Source organism: Anguilla anguilla, chromosome 13 (genome assembly GCF_013347855.1).
Source record: "Anguilla anguilla isolate fAngAng1 chromosome 13, fAngAng1.pri, whole genome shotgun sequence".
Classification (NCBI taxonomy): Eukaryota; Metazoa; Chordata; class Actinopteri; order Anguilliformes; family Anguillidae; genus Anguilla; species Anguilla anguilla.
The window spans coordinates 23,870,754-23,889,898 of record NC_049213.1 but is presented as its reverse complement, the minus strand read 5'-3'; the positions used below and the strand labels follow the sequence as shown (position 1 = coordinate 23,889,898).

At 40.5% G+C, this 19,145-nt stretch overlaps 2 protein-coding genes across 2 annotated transcripts in view; one reads left to right on the top strand and one right to left on the bottom strand.

The window, feature by feature from the left end:
• Nucleotides 1–19,145, bottom strand: part of syn2b (synapsin IIb) — a 62,582-nt gene that overhangs the window by 17,636 nt on the left and 25,801 nt on the right. Inside the window, exons 2-5 of the mRNA XM_035387035.1 lie at nt 17,819–17,876; nt 15,380–15,471; nt 13,491–13,647; nt 11,225–11,314 (exon numbers count right to left, since the gene is read on the bottom strand). Of these exons, the coding sequence (XP_035242926.1) occupies nt 11,225–11,314; nt 13,491–13,647; nt 15,380–15,471; nt 17,819–17,876 (397 nt within the window). The remainder of the gene's footprint in view (nt 1–11,224; nt 11,315–13,490; nt 13,648–15,379; nt 15,472–17,818; nt 17,877–19,145) is intronic.
• On the top strand, nt 1,547–9,890 carry LOC118210676 (metalloproteinase inhibitor 2-like). Its single transcript, XM_035387046.1, has 5 exons — nt 1,547–1,945; nt 6,198–6,295; nt 7,087–7,198; nt 8,009–8,133; nt 8,418–9,890. Exons 1-5 carry the CDS (start codon nt 1,813–1,815, stop codon nt 8,613–8,615), a joined length of 666 nt encoding a protein of 221 aa, XP_035242937.1. The 5' UTR covers nt 1,547–1,812; the 3' UTR covers nt 8,616–9,890.

Here is a 19,145-nt window from a genome sequence, read left to right as displayed (position 1 = left end):
TTGAGGCCTCCACACTTTTCTCAAGTGAACCTTGGTCTCAATACCTGCCCACAATACCTTTTCCCAGAACACTGCAGGCTCTTTTAGATACCTCTTAGCAAACTGAAATCTGGCCATCCAGTTTTTGCAGCTAACTAGTGGTTTGCATCTTGCAGTGTAGTCTCTGTAGTTCAGTTTGTGAAGTTTCCTGCTGGCTGTACCCACTGACACATCCACGCCTGCCTCATATAGAGTGTTTATGATCTGTTGACAGGTGTTTGGGGTCTGTCTTGATTATCGTGAGAATTCTTCCGTCATCAATTGTTAAGGCCTACCAGACCCTTTGTGATTACTGAACTCACCAATGCTGCCTTTCTTCTTAATGATGTTCCAAACAGTTGATTTTGGTAAGCCTAAGGTTTGGCTGCTTTTATTTATTGCTCAGCTTCATAATGGCTTCCTTGACTTTCATTGCCGCAATTCTATTCCTCATGTTGACAAATGCCAATAACAGACTGGAAAGGTAAACAAAAGCCAGGAATCCAGACTAGAGATTAGAAAGCTCACTTATACCAGCACTAAGGAAGCAATGGAACACAACTGACTAATCAGAAACACCCGTGAAGCCATTTGTCCCAAAACATTATGGTGCCTTGAAATGGGGGACTATATTTAAAAAGTGCTGCAATTTCTACATGGTGAAACCAGAACGGATAAAATACCCTTTAACAAAAGCTGAGAACATCACAACATCACATAACATTGTAATATATTTCAAGGCTTTAGAAGATTTGTCCTGTTTTTTTTTTTTTTTGCTTAAGAAAATTGCGAAATATTTTATTGCAGTGCTGAGAAACCAGGCCACGTTTTCACTCTTTGACGTGTGACATTAGTTAGTCTGTGTAAACACACGCATGTGTACCTCATGAGTAACCCCAGAGCTGCTGAGAGAAACAGGTGTGGCGCCTGCAGCCCTGTGCGTCTCCTTTCCCCCCCCTCCCCATAGGGAGCCACAGTCCCTCAATAATGATTAGAGGGGTTATAGTCCAGGCTACCAATTAAGCCGCAAATGAAAGAGTGAGCTGAAGAGCGGACAGGTATATCATATTTCCTCTACGTTTTAAAAGTTATATTTATGGTTCCCCCCGTTGCGTTTCAAAGTGGCAAACTTGTTCCAGCTTGGGTTGGTCTGACATTTCTCATGAAATTCTCTTTAAACAAGAGATAAAACAACGACGCTGCCATGTACATATTTGCTTTGCTATCATCGCCCAGTGGTGAAATTGGTGACAAGAAAAAATGTATTTGCTTCAGGCAATAAAAAGTTAATAAATATTCTCTTGGGTGTATTCTTGTTCCATATCAGAATTGTCTACATATAAGGTATGGCAACAGGAATCATTCTGTGCAAATGTTTGTTCTCATTGTTTACATGCTGAAAAGGTTAAACTATTTTGGCGACGTGGGAGAGACCGTTCACAGAGAATTATATTTTTGTATCAGGGGTGTGATATTTGGAAAAGGGGCGGTCCCTTCGGTGTCAAAGATGTACATAAGAGGTTCCCTGTGTCTCCCCTCTCTCAGGAGTCAGAGAGAGTGAGGGTGCGTAAGAGAGAGTGAGAGACAGAGAGAGAGAGAGAGAGCGAGAGAGAGAGAAACAGTGAGAGAGAGAGAGCAGTTTAAGCAGCAGCAGCAGCAGCTGGAGGCAGGGAAAGTCAGGGCTCGTATATCGCACTGTTTGAGGATCTTTTCCCCCCTCCCCTCCACTCTCTCTCCCTGGGACACTAATCCAAAGAAGCGGGCAGTGTGCTGTGTGCAAGACAGAGGATCGCCATGGGAACCCCCGTGCCTGGATGTGCCGCGCTGGTTCTGTTTCTTGTCCTGACCCTGGGGCTGGAGGAGCGGGCGGAGGGATGCAGCTGTAGCCCAGCACACCCGCAGCAGCAGTTCTGCAACTCCGAGATAGGTAGGTAACTCAGGGTCACACGGACAGCGACGGGGCTGCTGGTGCTGGTGGAGGGTGCTTGGGGGAGATTTCTTTGAGGGGTCGATTTGCAAGCTGTTCTGCCTACAGAGTTCAGTGAAATTTTGTTTTTTGGATAGTTGAGTGGAACGAATTGGGAAAGGAGACTATTCTGCGATAAGAGTTTGCTGTGCTCTCTCTGTAGTGCTGTCACAAGAGATTTTGTGGTGCACAATGAGCACGACTGGCACCATTCTCGTTTGCTGTAGCCTGTCTGCTGACACCATACAAACAAGATGGTGAAACGTGGTTATGTGTTTGTGCCATTGTGCATGTGATATTCAAGTCAATGAAATGATTTTGCAAAGCATTTCAACGTTTAACAATTTTTTTCTTCTGTTTATTTAGTATTTTTTAGGTTAATGCTTTACATGAAGCATGCAAGTGCAGCTATTTGGTTAATTAATTCATCTTTTAATATGCTGAATGGGTTGCATCATTGCAACTATCACAGATCACAATCTGTCAAAAAATCACAGATTTTTTGTCACAGAGTTTGTATATTTAACTTAATATACAACTAGTTTTTGACAAGACCATTCTAAATAAAAAATAATAAATATATACATTGACATTAATCTCTATGGGAAAACCATGTGAAAAACATCTATGCAATGGACTCCTTTATTTTATCAGGCCCTGTCAGTTTTCTGTATTCCACATTCCCTTCACCGAAGCCAAACGTTTCATTTGACTACGTGTCCTCATAAAACAGATTGCAAATTACAACTTCAGCTACAAAATTTCAAACAGGTCAGAGAGAGAGAGTGAGAAGGAGAGAGAGAGAGAGAGAGAGAGAGAGAGAGAGAGAGAGAGAGAGAAACGTAGCTCAGGGAGATCTGAGTTGACAGAGAAATAACAGCAAGAAGCAGGGCAGGGTTCATAGTCATGTGGAAGAGGAAGAAAAAACAGTGCGTTCTGCACCACTTCATACGGGCTGACAGGGGCACTTACTGAGCGGCTCTGATATTAAAACCACTGTCTGCTTGACAACACCCGATCATGCTTACCATACACAAGCCTGCCATACTGGATCTGGGGAAAGATATCAATAATCATTCATTGCTATTTACACATTTCAAATCCTGTTTCTGTTTTTTTATCTTTCATTTCTCATAAATTCACAGAAATGTGATAAATCTAATGAAATTACTGGATAAAAAAGGATGTACCATTTATTGCTCAACCTGATTTGCTGGGGGAAACAACAATCATTTTAGATAGCATTTGACAATAGCTGAATATGTCAGTACATACAATTTATGTTAATTTAATATTAGCTCATGATCCTTTAAAAAATATTTATTTTCCACTGAAATAATTGAATCAGGACTAATAAAATAAATATAATGAGAACTAGATTGCAGAAAGGCTTCTTGAATGTGATTTGGGTCACAGCTTTTGTGATAATTCTTCCACAAAGTATGGCATGCATCCACTTGTTACGCCTCTAAAAATACACATTTACAGTCTACCCGATCTCATAAAATCATTTTACGACCCTTTCCTTCTAACGGAGCTGAAATTCCTTTTTGCACGTCTTGGGGGCACAAAGCTAACGTGGCATTTCACTGGCTGTGGACTTCAGAGCGGCAGAGCACAGCTGGCGCATGCCCAAGCTGCACTGGCGGTAAATGTACTACACGAGTTTCAAAAGTGCCATCTAATTAGCATCTCTATAGGAGAGGGGAAGTGGTTTGCATACTAATTAATCACTGTAAAGACTCTGACAGGAAATCTTTGTGATCATGACAAGGCCCTGGATTCATTTGCGAAAGCGGAGTTTATGCATTTCTTCTTAAGCAAATTCAGCAGTGTTTGCAATATTTCCTTACCGTTGTGGTCAGTGAAAATACGGGCAGGGATATTTGTTCAGATTTCACGACAACTATTTTGCACACATGCAAATTAGCTTCCAGCTTATTTCAGAGCATGCTATGCCATATGTTTAAATTTGGACTTGGTGACTCAAGCTGTGCAGGTAAGACCCAAGATTAAGATAAACATCCTCGAGCAATCAAACAAGAAGAATTCATGAAAAGGTTCAATGGTGTGTGAAGGTGATACAGGCAGTATGTTGCAACTTCCTGTCAGCCTGGGTGATCTTGAGGACAGTGTCTGTCAGCACTTCCTGTCTGAACCCAGACCTATCTTTCCCTCCTCTCCTGTTTACAACTAGAGCAAGAGTAGATTGCCATTAGCTCCTGCCTAAGTAAGTACAGATATTTTTTTGTCAATTCGGTACTTTGAGGTTCCACCTATCTGCCGTGCTCCCAGCCTGCATGGTTGCTCCAGCCCCCCAATTCCTCACTGCTCGTGTGGATGTTTTTGAGTGCATTCATGCGTGTGCTTTCGGGGTGTGATGTAAGGGGCAAATTCAGTTCATTTCTGTGATGCTTTCAGGTTTTGGATGGTTTACTTAAAGGGATACTGGGCCTGAAGCGCTCATTTGGCATGGAAAAAGTGACGTGGACAATCTGTGCTGTCTAATACCATCGGACTTAACACTGAATCAAAGATAATCTAGCCTGGGTATCCAGACGTAATACCTTTGTCCTGTTACATGCACTGCTTACTGTAGAAAACTAGGAACATCTGTAATTTTTATAGTCATAGTTTTTATTTTTATAGATCATAGTCTCTAAGCAGAATAAAATCTATTGAGAGTAGAGTGAGAAAAAAATGTAGGCATATCATGTGGAATTTCTTTTGCATCAGCTATGCTAATGTGGAAATATACCATTCGCTTCACATGCCCTCTGGTTTTAATCAGTATGACAGGGGATTATGGAAAGTGCAGCGGAGAGAAGGAGAGAGAGGCTTCAATTTACAGTATTTATGCACTGTGGCCAATACTACTCTACTCTACTCCACCACAATGACATCATCCCAAAGAATCAGCACCATTTAGAGTAAACAAACCTCACATGTCCTTAAAACATGTATATACATTGTGTCACAAAGAGAGAGACCCTAAGTGATGCCAAGTCACCAGACTGTGGCACATGGCCAATCTTCACTTTCATCACATAGATAGAGAGTGCTGCCAACTGTGCCTGTTGTTTACTGAGGGAAAAAGCTCAGATACTGAAAATTTAACTACATCCTGGTTTTAGAATACTGAAAAGCAATGCTCAACTCGTTTTTGTACATTAATCACTGATGAGGCTACTGCACTGCACTGAGGTAAATTCTCGTCTAGCGTTCCTAGAGGCTTTGGGCATGAATTCCATTGCAGCCCCACTAACAACGACAATGGTTCTACTGATCCTTAAAACAAGATACAGAGCTCTTCTGGGAAGGCCCTGGGTTAATGTTAACACACGCTTGAGGGGCCTGGAGACTGTGGCAACGTGGAGAGCCAGGTGAAGTTCATGAGCCTGACTGGGCTGGTGTCCAGGGGCAGAATGATGCCTTCTCTCATATATCTGACCCCTGGTCTCTCTCCAGTGCCCAGACCGCCACCCCACAGGTCTCACCCCTCCCTTTGTGATCACTAGCAAAACGATTATCTAACAGAGGACAGAACTCTGCTCTGCTGTGGAATGGGGTACAGGGAGGTTCGGGGATGTGTCTAGGTATCAGATGAAGCCCCACTGGGTGAAGAGTGTACCATGGGACAGGTAGAAGTCAGGTCAGTGGATATAGTGAGATGAGCATTCTACTCTGCATTGTGGAACACCAGGGGGAACTTTGAAAGAATATATCCTAGTGCTTGGAAAGGCATTCAGTGAAAATATTTCATTATTTTCTGCATGTTTAAAAGATGGTGAGATACTGGCTTTTTGTGCGCTGTGACATTAGCCTAAACCATGCACAGTGTAGTCTTTGAAATATGCATCATAGATAGATATCATCACCAGAACAGAGCAGGCAGTGTTTATATGGCCAGCAACACCTTGTGCATATTAAACAGTCAGAAGCAGCTTGTCTACCAGGCTCTGTGTGTGTGACAGCCCTCCAGGAAAAAAAAGATTTATAACTGTGTGCAATGAGTATTAAAGTTTACATAAGGTGGCTGAAAACTTCAGATGATCTATGAGTCATTTAGGTTTCAGTGTAATGAAGAAAAATATGTCAATTAATTGACCACCTTTTGGAGTCAAAACTGAACTGGAGTAAACTCTGAACTCAAGATTTTGTATTTTTAATGTGATGTAGCTACTTTTAAATCATATTTTCTTTTTGCTTTCAGTCATTCGTGCTAAGATCTCAGGTGAGAAGATTGTGTCTCCAAGCAACAACTCTTCGCCCTACCTGAAGATGATCCAGTATGAGATTAAATTAATCAAGGTGAGAAACTACATTTTCAGCCCTACACCTAAACAGGCAAATCTCTCAAATCTTTCTCATTTACCTCCTCTCCCTCTGTCTGGCTCATGGAATCACAGCACCCAGCCCCCAGCGCTTTCTCAGTCATTCTGATAAGTGTTGCATGGAGGCTGTGATGATCCCAGCATATCCTCCACTTAAGTGGCCATTTTTAACAGCAGAGACACAAGTTCACACTCCAGGCTCGCTGTAGCACCAGCGCACGGTGTATAAATAATTCAACAGAATCTTGGTGCAAAGATTAGTTATTCAGCAACTTACTGAATCAACCCTTGTATTTCTGAAATAATAAAGAATACATTATCAGTACAAAGAAGACTTCAGGCCAGATATTTTAGAAAGTATAAATAATTATGGAAATATATTGAGTTGATTTTATGCTAAATGTCTTTTTTAAATGAATGGGAATGAGGAGTGGAAGCCTGCAGAAAGCCCAGTGATTTCTTGTCACTGAGATCAGTGGAGTGTCTTGTGTGTAGATTGTTTCCTAGGAGCAGTAAACGGTCATATCTTCAGCTATTTAATCAGACTTATTTAAATAGGATACTTCTGTTAGGATTTTTTTATGGTTCACTGGACTGTTTCCAGCTATTGGCATCAATATGAACGTGACTATTCACCCAAAAGTCCTTTTCCATTTCTCATAGTTAAAAATGAATTTTATGACATGATCTGCCATGACTGTATACAGATGAGTTACACGTACACCATTGAACACAGATATAAACGTTTCTGGGTTTTGCCTCTTGCAGATGTTCAAAGGTTTTGAGAAGGTTAAGGACATCCAGTATGTCTACACATCTGTCTACTCCTCATGTGGGGTCCAGCTGGACTCCAGTAACAAGGTTCAGTACCTGCTGTCAGGTAAGACTGCACTGTGCAATGGCAGGGCGTATTGCACAAACTCTTCCCCACACCATCAATCTCTACACACATGCCGTGCTCATCCAACCTCAGGAGCAAATATTCCCAATGGTCATCTAGCGGCTCAGAGAATGGATTTCCTTTTGACTTTTAAACTTTAAATTTGAAAACATGAGGATGTTGACTGTGTGCAATAGTGAATATGAAGATGTCTGTGGCATATATATTTATAAATAAATCGCATATGTGTATGGTGTGTTGATTTGTCATGACTTATGCAGCATTTTGGTCTGCCAAAGCATCCAAACTGAAGTCCTGTGTAGGCCACTGGTATACAGAGCTTTTTTAATGTACAAGAAAGCAGAATCCTATTTTAGTACTATTTATAAAGCTTAAAGTACTATATAAAACTATGATGATTTGTATCATTCGATTACAATACATATAAAACGCTTGCACTTTCAAACCAAAGATGCCATCATTAGACCTTCTAGATTTTATTTTGATACCAACACCTAAACCACAGCGCAATAAATGGTACATAGTTCCCCTGGTAATGAATAGCAATACAAAAGCCACAGCAGCCATGTTATGCCTGAAAGGCTCATCAGAACTAGCTAGCCAGCATTAATAAGCATGATGTTACCTTAACCAGCCACAACACCAGTAACACTGCATAATTAAAATTTTAGCAGTGTTTGACCAAGCGTGACAGTGAGGCTATGCTACCTCTGATCGGCCCTGACTGACTGTGCGTACCTGTGTGTGTGTGTTTGTGTGTGTGTGTGTGTGTGCATGTGTCCTGTACAGGCAGCATGTGGAATGACGGGAAGGTCTCCATCGGATTGTGCGACTTCATTGAACCCTGGGACAACCTCTCTTTGTCCCAGAAGAAAAACCTCAACTACAGATATCAGATGGGCTGCGACTGCAAAGTAAGTTGCTGCTTTGACATTCCTTCTCTGGAGCCCACTGACTTCCAGCTGCGCTCTCTCTACTACCTCTAGTCTCTCAATGACCCGACCAAGGCTCAGAGCTGATTGAATTCTCACGACGGACGAGGGTGGAATTATCATGACTGAGCTACGCATGTGCTATTCAAGAGTGCATTATTCAGACTGTCAATCTCTGAATCTCTCGGTTAATTTATGAAATATGTATGGCAATATTTTGGGAACTGGTCCTTAGATTCCCTCCCTGACTCTAATCTCTCCCTCAGATTACCACATGCTACACGGTTCCTTGCACCACCACCACGGAGAACGAGTGCCTGTGGACGGACTGGCTGCTGGACAACAGCCTGAGTGGGGACCAGGCCCGGAAGTTTGCCTGCATCAAGCGCAGCGATGGCTCCTGCAGTTGGTACCGGGGGGGCGCCCCCCCAGAGAAAGACTTCATGGACATGTCTGACCCCTGAGCAGGGGGTCCTGGGGCTGTGGGGCTCCACAGAGACACTGTAGATTCTTTCATGTTCCCTCCTTCCTTCTTGCTCTACTCCCCGGAACTATCGCTGCTCAATGCACCCTTTTCATTGTGTTCTGGGGCCCCCTGGGGCCCCTTCTCTTCACTGGTACAAATCCATGAGGAAGCCAACCAGAAGGTGGACTTTCTCATGTGCAGTTTTCATGAAGGGAAACATGAAGGGAAGAGGGACTTGGTTCCATCATGTCTGGGTACTTTACCACTCTTAGTGACAAAGCTGAATGCCTAGATCACCTTAGCGCTTTTGCACCCTTGCTTCAGTTTGATGTTGTGCTCTGTAAAGCTGGGACTCTCGCGGGATATGTGACCAGTTCTTTTTTCTTTTGAAATAGAAGAACCCAGGTCAAGTGTTCTTATTAACTGCTTTGGCCTACACGTATACACTATGAACAGCACAACTGCCCCAAATTCTTAATGAAAAGCTTCCGTTTCAAATGCCACAAACCAATATTCAAATAGAGTTCCATATATATGAAAATGAGTTCAATTTCACTCTGATCACTGAGACCATATCAAGAATGTACAGTACACTTGTATTCATTCACATCATAAGACAATGATTTCACGATGGCATAAACATAATGACACTAATTCTTAGTCATGGATTTTAATCTTGACAACTGACCAAATACATCTGATTAATAAGCTTCATATCATCTCTTTGAGAAAAATGGCTTTGGGAAGCACCCTTATTATGATTCCCTGAATGACCAATATGACATATCTGTTTACACATCTATATATGATTTGAGTGAATATATCTATGTAGGATATGAGCTGGCCCTTTAACACACATTTATATGTGCTTTATGAGAATGTATATATTTGTATGGCAATTAACAATTTAAATGTTAACAGATAAAATATTACACAGTAGTCTTGTTTTTTGTATAGTTTACAGTATACCCAGTACATAATTGATGTTTCCTTGGTATTTGTACTTTGTGTGGCATTGCCATGTGTTCTTGTATTATTGTACTCTGTAAAATTTATTTTCTTGTGCCAAAAAGCTAATACATTGCTTTCACATAAGCGTCAGCAGTAATCATGTGTGTGAAGTGTCAGTAGCAAATTATTTTATATACAAAGGGACATTTGTATGGGTATTTATGAGTCTTTTGCTGTTAATACATAGTTTGAATTTTCTATTTTATTATACCAAATATATTGTTTATAAAAGTCTTTCAATAGAGAACCTCAATATACTTAATCAATCTTTCTCATTTTTCTTTGATAGTAGACATTGCAAGAATTCCCAAGATAACATGGGCCAATATGTTATTTTCAATATGAAAAGTTTTGGACAGTTTGCTGTTCCAGGAAGGGCAATGCGTTGATTAATCGCACTCTGGCTGGGCCAGAGTGTTGCTCAATATGATTAATGCCGTAAGCTTAAAATATCATCTTTCCATCCACACAGAAGGGCAGGAGAGTCATTTTGGTAAGGCTGAGTAACTTTTTACAGGCTGGGTTCATTCCTCAAGGTCATATGCAACCACTTCCATCAAATATCAAATATCAGCTATTCCCAGGTACTATACACCCCAAATCAACTTTTCAGAGTAACAGCCCACTGACGCCACAATGAGTGATGTTTCGGTCATGCAAAATTACAATCCAAATATGTAATTAACTGTCATTTGCCTCTTTATCACTGTATTGTGGTAAAAAGGATTCAATAGAGAGAAAAATTTCCAGTGACCGTCAAATGTGATGAACCAGTGGAAAACCAGTTATCAGTCAGTCTGTATAAGTTCGCCCTTGCCAATTTCCCATCAACTGAGAGGAAAACAATTAAGGCTTACAGAGGAGTCATCCTCTTGTGACTGTACATTATAATCTAATGTTACTGGTATCTCTCTACCAAGTCACTTTTGTCAGAGGTTTCTGGACAAATGCATATGTTGGACCCACTAACCTGCTTGGAATCCTAGGCAGTGTTCTGAAAAGGTCATTAAGCATAACAAAACAATTCTGCACACCTGAAAACCTAATTAACCTCCATGGTTTCTCAACAGAAACTTAGTTATAGATAAGAATGAATGCATTGACAAAATTGAGCCTCAGTATGTGAACTGATGAATAAGATTTAATCAGCAGCCTTGTTATACATCGTCCCTGTATAACATGTAATAATATCAGTCAAATTTGCTTATGAAATTTTCAATGCATGTTAGGAGAAAGACATGACTGTTGTCACTGACAACCTCATTTATTTTAGTGGTTTGGTTGGCTGTTGAAAACATGTAAGGCACTACATTACATTAGCTCAAAGTCAATAGTTAAATACATAAATAAATTCAAACCCATGAATATTAAAATTCTACATATTGCCACATAGAATGTTGACTGTAGTTTCCATAAAGCAATCTGATAATCAACTCATGTCATAAGCCAAAGCTTGTGGAAAAACGCAGCCCGTGGGCAACCTTGGCAGGTAATCAGAGTAGGCACCACAACGAAAACGTTTATGATAGAAGAATGAAATTACATTATATTTTAATTAAATTATAGAACTAAGTGCAGGCAGATTTCACTTCTTACCATGTCTTTATAGTTGGGGTAGAACGTTTGTTCAATCAGTGGAAATTTCTCAGGCCCGAGCTTCTTGTAGCAGCTAATCAACTGAGCAAACTGCAGACAGAATACAGAAAAACGTTATTATTGCTAAAATTGTGATTTCAATAAAAAGTAGCTTTTGTCACAGATGCCATAGTGAATAATGACTGCTCTCCCACAAATGTAAAAAAATCAGCTAGCAATGCAAAGGGTAAGCACTTTAATATTACAGTCTATTATTTCAGAATAATATTAAGAATGCGCGACTTGGTCTCTACACAATAAAATGTTCAGTGCTCCCTCATCTCTAATTATAGTGCATAAGAATCCATGTTCTACAGTACATCACACTAAAATGTAATATATCAGAATCTATCTATATTTGGCACTGAAAATTTTAATGTGTATATATTTACACAAAACTGTTACAAAAACAAGATAATGTGTGGTAATTTGCACTCATTTACAGAGCCACGGGATGCCAGCATGATATCCACCATAAACCTAATTAACTGACAACCTGTAGTTACAATACAATTTGACTTATGCAGTGAGTGTGACTGCTAACATAATTCAACTGAGTGCATAAGAAGTCACAATGTGGGTGTCGTGTTGCAGAGAAAAGAAAGTGTTGTTCTCTATCATAACCTTAGTCAGGACAAATAAACTGCTGAGCATGTTTGCCAATTCATTGGCTACGATGTTGAAACAGAAATAACAAAAGGCTCTGCTTCACTGTGCTAAGCTGAGCAAATGGTTCGGCTTGTTTAGAGGACAGTGTGCCTTGAGGGTTCTTTCCAGTCCCAAAGCCAGTCCCTGTGGTAAAAGAACTCAGTTCATTCCCTGCAGTTCAACAGTACCCTTCAATTTATGGATAATCTTGGTTTTTTGGTTATTATTTTACAAACCCCACCTTTTGAAACATACATATGTGCTGTATATACTGTATTTCTATAATCCATTAACATTTTTTAATTTGTTCTTTTTTGCATGTAGTTTTAAATAAGTCATCTACACAACTATCTACACACATAAACTGCATACATGCATGTGTAGTCATACTGTATATACGTAAAGGTGCTGTATGTACGTACTCATATGAACTGTATACGCATTCATGTTTCTGAACTGTAGGAGCTCCTATGAGTGTTCATTCTAATATGATTATTTAAATGAATATTTGACTGACCACTGGGAACTAGAGGACCAGGATGAATGGCGATGCTGTTAACGGTCAGTAGGGACAACTGACGTTGCTAGTATTCACACTATGCAAATACAAAGGGTAAGCTCCGCAAAATTACTTGTGTCATACCGAAGTGAAATATCCCTTCAAAAGAATAACCTGATGCATTTTACCATGATATTTATAGCTTTGGCTAATTTTCAATAATTGTTTCCAGAAAGGCTTCTGAAACAGATGTGACCATGTAGAAGACATTTAATAAAGCATTGTATTTATGAATTTTATGTTCGTGAGTTCACTTTCATGAGTATGTTTGTGGCCACGATATCTGTCCTCTGCTTTGTGGAATGGGTAAAAATTCCATCAAAGAAAAGATAAAACTGTAATTATCATTTCCCCGAACCGCGGAGTGGAGGTGACTGGCAGCTGCACGTGGCTCCCTGTAACCGCGCTCGTGTGGAAAACCCCGATGTAGCGAAGCAGGACGCCTCTGAGCGCACCGAATCCCATGCAGCAGCTCTGCTCAACCCGTCTGGCCCGCTATTGCTAAAGAGGAAACGCAGCAGCCTCTGATACCAGCATGCTGGTCTGACTCAAAATGAGAGATTATTATCCACATCTGGGAACTGGGCTCCAGTCATGTGCTGAGGGCAGAGGCGCTGGGCTACTTTCCACCTGAAATATTCCAACTCAAGGCCTCTGAATCATCTTGTTGAGGCAACGGCCTGGTTTTTTCTATATTAAATAGTGTCCTCTTGAGACCCTGAATATTTGAAATACGTGTAAGCCTTGGCACAGATATTAATCCTACAGGGAGACGAGTGAAAATCTGCACCTTTTCAATCGATCTGTAATGGAACAGTAGTAGGAAATAAATACTGATGATCAGAGATCTGCAAGGAGGTCTTATCAACAGATTAAACATATCTGTAAATGTTAAATGGTTTATGTGAAAAGGCTAAAAAGAAGAGTCTGAAAGTGAAAATTCTGTGTGTACATGGTGCAGGGACAACGGTAACTGGTGCAGGAATGTTTCAGTGAGACAGCGTGCACAGAGACTCTTACCGCCCAGGGTTTGTCACAAAGGTTAAAAATGGACTCCAGGGAGTTCATGCTGGGGACACCGGCGTACTGCAGGCCAATGATCAAGTTGCGGAAATCCTCATTTTCTGCCATGCTGAAGGCGTGTTGTCGGATGAGGACAAAGTCAGGCTTGAATGATCTGTCAGAATTATGATTCTGATATTAGCATATAAAAAATTAAGGATATTATTCTTTTACCTATGTTCGCAGGTGATAATAGCTATTATTAAACACATTAACATCACAGAATTACTGGAACTAACAAAGGGGTATAGCTTTGACATGCTAGGTTACAAATGGTACATTTTTAAAACCAATACATTTTTTTAACTTGGAGAAGATGGCAGACAGACCACTGTTGTGAGATGCTCTTGTTGCTTCTTCTTTGGTGTGTCTACCCACACACTGGCATGCCCTGAGCAGCACTGACTGCACATATAATATAACTGACTTCTAGCATGCCACCAGACACCATACAATACTCTGTGTGTATGTGTGTCTGTGTGTGCACATGAAATAGTGTGGGTGAGTATAGTCTGCACACGGGAAATAATAGCAATGATTTATCAGTCAATAACAAAATTTTGAATATGTCACCATAAAGGTCAATTAAATTCCAGTGTCAATTAAATTGGAAAGAACTTTTAAAATGACATATAGCTCCTGCAAGTCCTCTAAATAATTGCTACAGTAACACCTCGGTTCATCTGGCACTCCATCTGTGTTCTTGTGTTGATAATTAGCCTTTACACATATATGGGGTGCCATAACTTCTGCTCTTGCTCTCATAATGTACAATGATGTGCATTCAGTAACACAGCTCCTCTTCTTGTTTCGTGCAGTAGGCTTGAGAACCAGCAGTATAGAATTCAAAATGACATAACTATTGAGAGGTAAAGCCAGGAAGTGTTAAACAACTTTATTGCCTTTTTCATTCCTCTTTCATTCAGTGCAATTTCCTCTTTCATTCAGTGCAAATAAAACATATTGTAAAAAGCATATGGTATAAGTTGTGTATTCGTCTGTGTAACCCCCCAAAATATATTCCAATTAGAAAGGAGAACTGTGCATCGAACACAACTGGCACCTTTTTATTTGAGTAGGCCATAAAACCAATGCAATTTCTTATGGAACACATGCTAGAATATTTCAAGGCATCCACTTTGCTTTGGAATCGTGGCTTTGGTTCTGTGAGTTGGTATACCTCTATTACTTTATCATCCTACAGAAAGTGACCAGTGAGCACATGGTGTGGCCCAGAGCTTAATTTACAGTAAATATCCAGGCCGATTCCTCTGTGTCTGAATCACAAGGAGTAGGTGTGTGGCTTTTCAATGATGCCATGGCCTCGGAGTTAAAAATAAAAGAACAGCCCCTCCATCATTACAGCCTGACTTTACTCATGAAATAGGACCTGGAATATGTTCCAAGTCTTAAATGAATAACGCCCTGTCTATATTTCATATCCATCTGGAGATTCTCCAGACCAAAATACATAATCAAATATGTCTAACATAAATGCTGGTCTCATTCTGCTGAGAACAATTTTCAAACAGATACAGAAATGCAGTGGATTTAGCTCAATATCCTAATGCTTTGTCTAAAAATTGATGGGGTGATTGATTTTAAATGCTTTTATTGTATTCCTTTTAATACTATGACTGGATTCCAATAGCAAATACATAAAAGTATTTTGCAATGGCAGAGTCTGTCTACTCAGCACAAGTCCAAGCCAGAGTAAATGATGAGACAAGATTGATCATAGATTTAAATTTATTGTATCCAGAAATTGCCTCAGAAACACTGCAATATGTCCTTTGCTAGAGCGCATGTTTTCTGTGTGACACTAGCATTTTCTATCTTTCACTTACCTGACCACTTTTGTTCCATTCCTGATGACCTGCATGTCCACATTGCAGGTCCCATTGGCATGGGCCACAAGGTTAATCTCTGAGAATTCAGCCTAAAACAGAGAGAGAGAGAGAGAGAGAGAGAGAGAGACAGACAGACAGACAGACAGACAGATGGAGAGAGAGAGGTGGCAGAATATGAGAATAGTGTATGAGTCATAGGAGGAAAGAGATAGACTTCAATACTGCATTCAGTGTGAGACGCAGCACTACGATGCCATAGTTCTGTTTAATAAAGCCCATAGATATCATTTGTCTGGCCTGTCACTATACAAATGATATTGGTTTCAAGCAATACTGGTACAGCTGTCTTTAACAAATAATGTTTTGTCCACTTCTGTCTTTAACAAAGAGATTGTGGTGTGATTTCATTTTCTCATTGGTTTTACTACAAGCCTGTTCCTCATTATGAATGAACACTTTTCCTTTAATGTCTCAGGTTTTACAGTAAATGTTGAGAAACACCCGTGCCAGTAAATCAGTTAGTCACGATCAGTAAAATGATCAGTTTAGACAGACTGGCCCGTTTAATAAAATGTGTTTGTTGTGTCACAGCAATGCTGAGGCCGCTCTAAGAGGTCAGTTTTATGAATCTCACGATGAATCATCTGCTGTTTCTTAAGTTCCTACCACAGTTCCACAGTAGCTGGTAGTAAAATCAGAACTGCAACTTGGTGCAACTTTGAAAGCGTAAATTCCATCTGACATCATCTTGCGGGATTCAAATAATTACAGTTGAGGCCCAAAGCAGCATGTGCTGGATCATTGTGGAGTCCCTGCTGCTGAAATAAGAACCATCTGAGGGGTCTTTCTTGTGTTCATTTGAATGCGGTTTTTTCTAAAATTGCACTCACATCACGGGTTCAGAACCACAAACCTTTCAAACGTCACATCAAACAAAAACATCTACACAGATGTGACATCGCAAAACTACAACTTTATGAAGAGTGCTGTGGCCTCCAATATACTGTCCATGTTTTGTCTTTATGTTTACTGCAGGAAAACGAGCATACCAGAAGTGAAATGGTTTTCCTGGATGCTGTGAGGCCTGGCTGACTGTGGGTGAGCGGTAATGAAAGACAGAAACACAGTTTCGGGGCTGAGGGAGCAGATCAGGGCAGGGGGGCTGTGAATGTCACAGAAATAAAGCAGGGTCCCTCCGGGGCTGCTCCACAGGTTGCTCGAACACGTGACGCTATGTAAGCACATTAGACTGATAAAAATCTGTTTCCACTTTGAGGAGCTCTGCAGCACAATGTCAGGCAGACCAGAGAATCCGAGGCATTCTGCACTCTCCGCACAGAAGTAAGCACAAAATGGAGGAACAATAAGAAAGCTCTGTTGCTTACCAGTTTGTGATTTAAATGTTTTTTTTTCTGTCAAATTCTGACAGAACCTACTTATAGTTCAATTTGATTGGTCAAAATAGTGCTGAGACATACTGAAAATCAATGGCAGTACCAGAATGTTTTGGTGATATTTGCTCACGAAGAACAGAAAAGCACAGACCTTTCACTCTGGTGCTCATACTTTCTGCTGCCCCAAAAATGCATGTTGGGAAATGTAATTGCCTTTCACTGGAAGGAACTGACTCACTCTAGAACTACAGGCTATGCTTGTGGCAGCCACAGTGGAAAACAGCAATTTTGCACAAAAGAGGAAGGAAATTGTGAAATGGCTAACAAGCCTGTGCGCTCAGCACCGAGAGTACCCAGACTGGGATCAAAGGCAGGATCAAAGTTGTCTTTACTGTCTGATAAAAATTCAGTTTACCCTTGGCTGAACACACTGTAAACAGGAAGGCAGTCTTCACATGGCTTAAGACCAGACCTGCATCAAGGCACTCAGCACACCAGCTAAGAACAGCACAGCTAGCAGATTTTTAAATGAAGTGTGTTTTATTACTAATATAAACATAGATGTGCAACTACTCCTCTTAAAGTGTGGTTATACTATAGGGCAAATGCTACTTCTGTTTCAATTCTGTTTCAATTTCTCTAGAAACAGCCTGTAGAAAACACTGGGAAAGATTAAAAATGGCACAATAATATTTTCTCCTCTCCTTGGTTTGGAGTTCCAGAAAAGTTGACTCACTTCACTCTGTGTCACTTTGTCATGTAAGAGCATCCTGTTTACCGCATTACATTACATTATTCTTATGGCATCTCTTTTATGATGTCACCATAATTATCTTCCACCTGTATTACTTAACTACATAATTTGTGCTCAAAATATCCATACATGAGAGAATAGTTCAGTTATCCAATACTAAAATTAGAATTAGAACTAAAATTGAATACTAGGCAGCTTATTGTAAATTGTGCCAGGAAATAGGAGAAAACACATGACTGTACACGTTGTGTGCATGTGTGTTCTTTGAAAAGATGCTGAATGGTTTACCTGCTCCACTTTGATGTCAAAATCTCCTTGAACCTTCTTCCCCCTGAGGAGTTTGGCCCTGGTGAACAAGAGAACAAATGTTACTTTGAGACAGTATACTGTAATCTGTGTGAGACTGGATCAAAGATTATAATACGACATATGTACATCCATGTTAAGAACAATTGGCTGAAAACGAGTTCTAACGAGATATAAATACTATTTATTATTATTATTATTATTATTATTATTATTATTATTTATCAGAGTATGTCAGAATTGCCTATTAAATACAGGAAGTTTGAACATTATTATTTTGTTTTGTCGTCTTGAGAAACGGAAAAATACCTCCTGCAACCCCCCTCTATCACAGAACACGATGGAATGACTTCACGTATGAAAAACAAACCACGAGTCAGTACCATGACTGTGACGTCACCACATATCTGTCAGCTGCGCTTAATTATGGTGGATCTACACCTCGACTGGAGCATTCCAGTAATATTGCAGGAGTTGTGCCGATAAATGACTGTAGTGGCACTAACAGTAACAGTTAAGTAATATCTCACGGATCTGAGCAATCATCGTAATGGGCGGGCTCCTTATGCAAGCATGGATTTAGTGTCAAAGAAAATAGTCCTTAATTATGCACATACCTTTTTCTTAATTTCCGTACGTGAATCGGTAGAATTCAGACAACCCGAAAACCGTTTTGCCTTTGTCATAATTATCAGCGCGATTCCCAGACATTCTTAGTAACGCGGGCGCTGTAGCCCACCTACTTACAAACAAACAAACACCACCTGGAAAAAAGCACGCAACGACTTTGTAACACAACCGACGACCGATGTATGACCTCATCGCGGGATTAGACTAGTGCTTTTGGTGGCAGTGTAAAGACAGCAGGCTTGAAAGTGCCCTTTTTTGTGCCCCCAATGAGGAAATGCGCACAGTGGAGGCCCTGTGGCCAGAGCCCTCTGCCACTCAGCCATTGGAAGTTGTGGCGACGGGGACGGCCTTGGCAGATGTGGGAGAATTTGAGATGGTTTGGCCGGGACTTAAAAACACAGCATGCCGAAAATTCTCTCGACAAAACAGGGGTCTGACACACTGTCCCACTATTATGAATAATACTTAAGTGACAACTGCAGCAAGAGATCAACTGTGAGATGGACAACTGCTTTCTGTGTAGGGGGGCCTAACAGCATACCCGACAAAGTTCCACAAAGAAATATACGCAGAAACAACATCACAACACGGTAGGAATACGAAACAACCACATGCGCAGGGACATGAAACTTGTGTGTAAACAGCAAAAGCTAGTTAATTTTGGGACAAAGCTGACTAA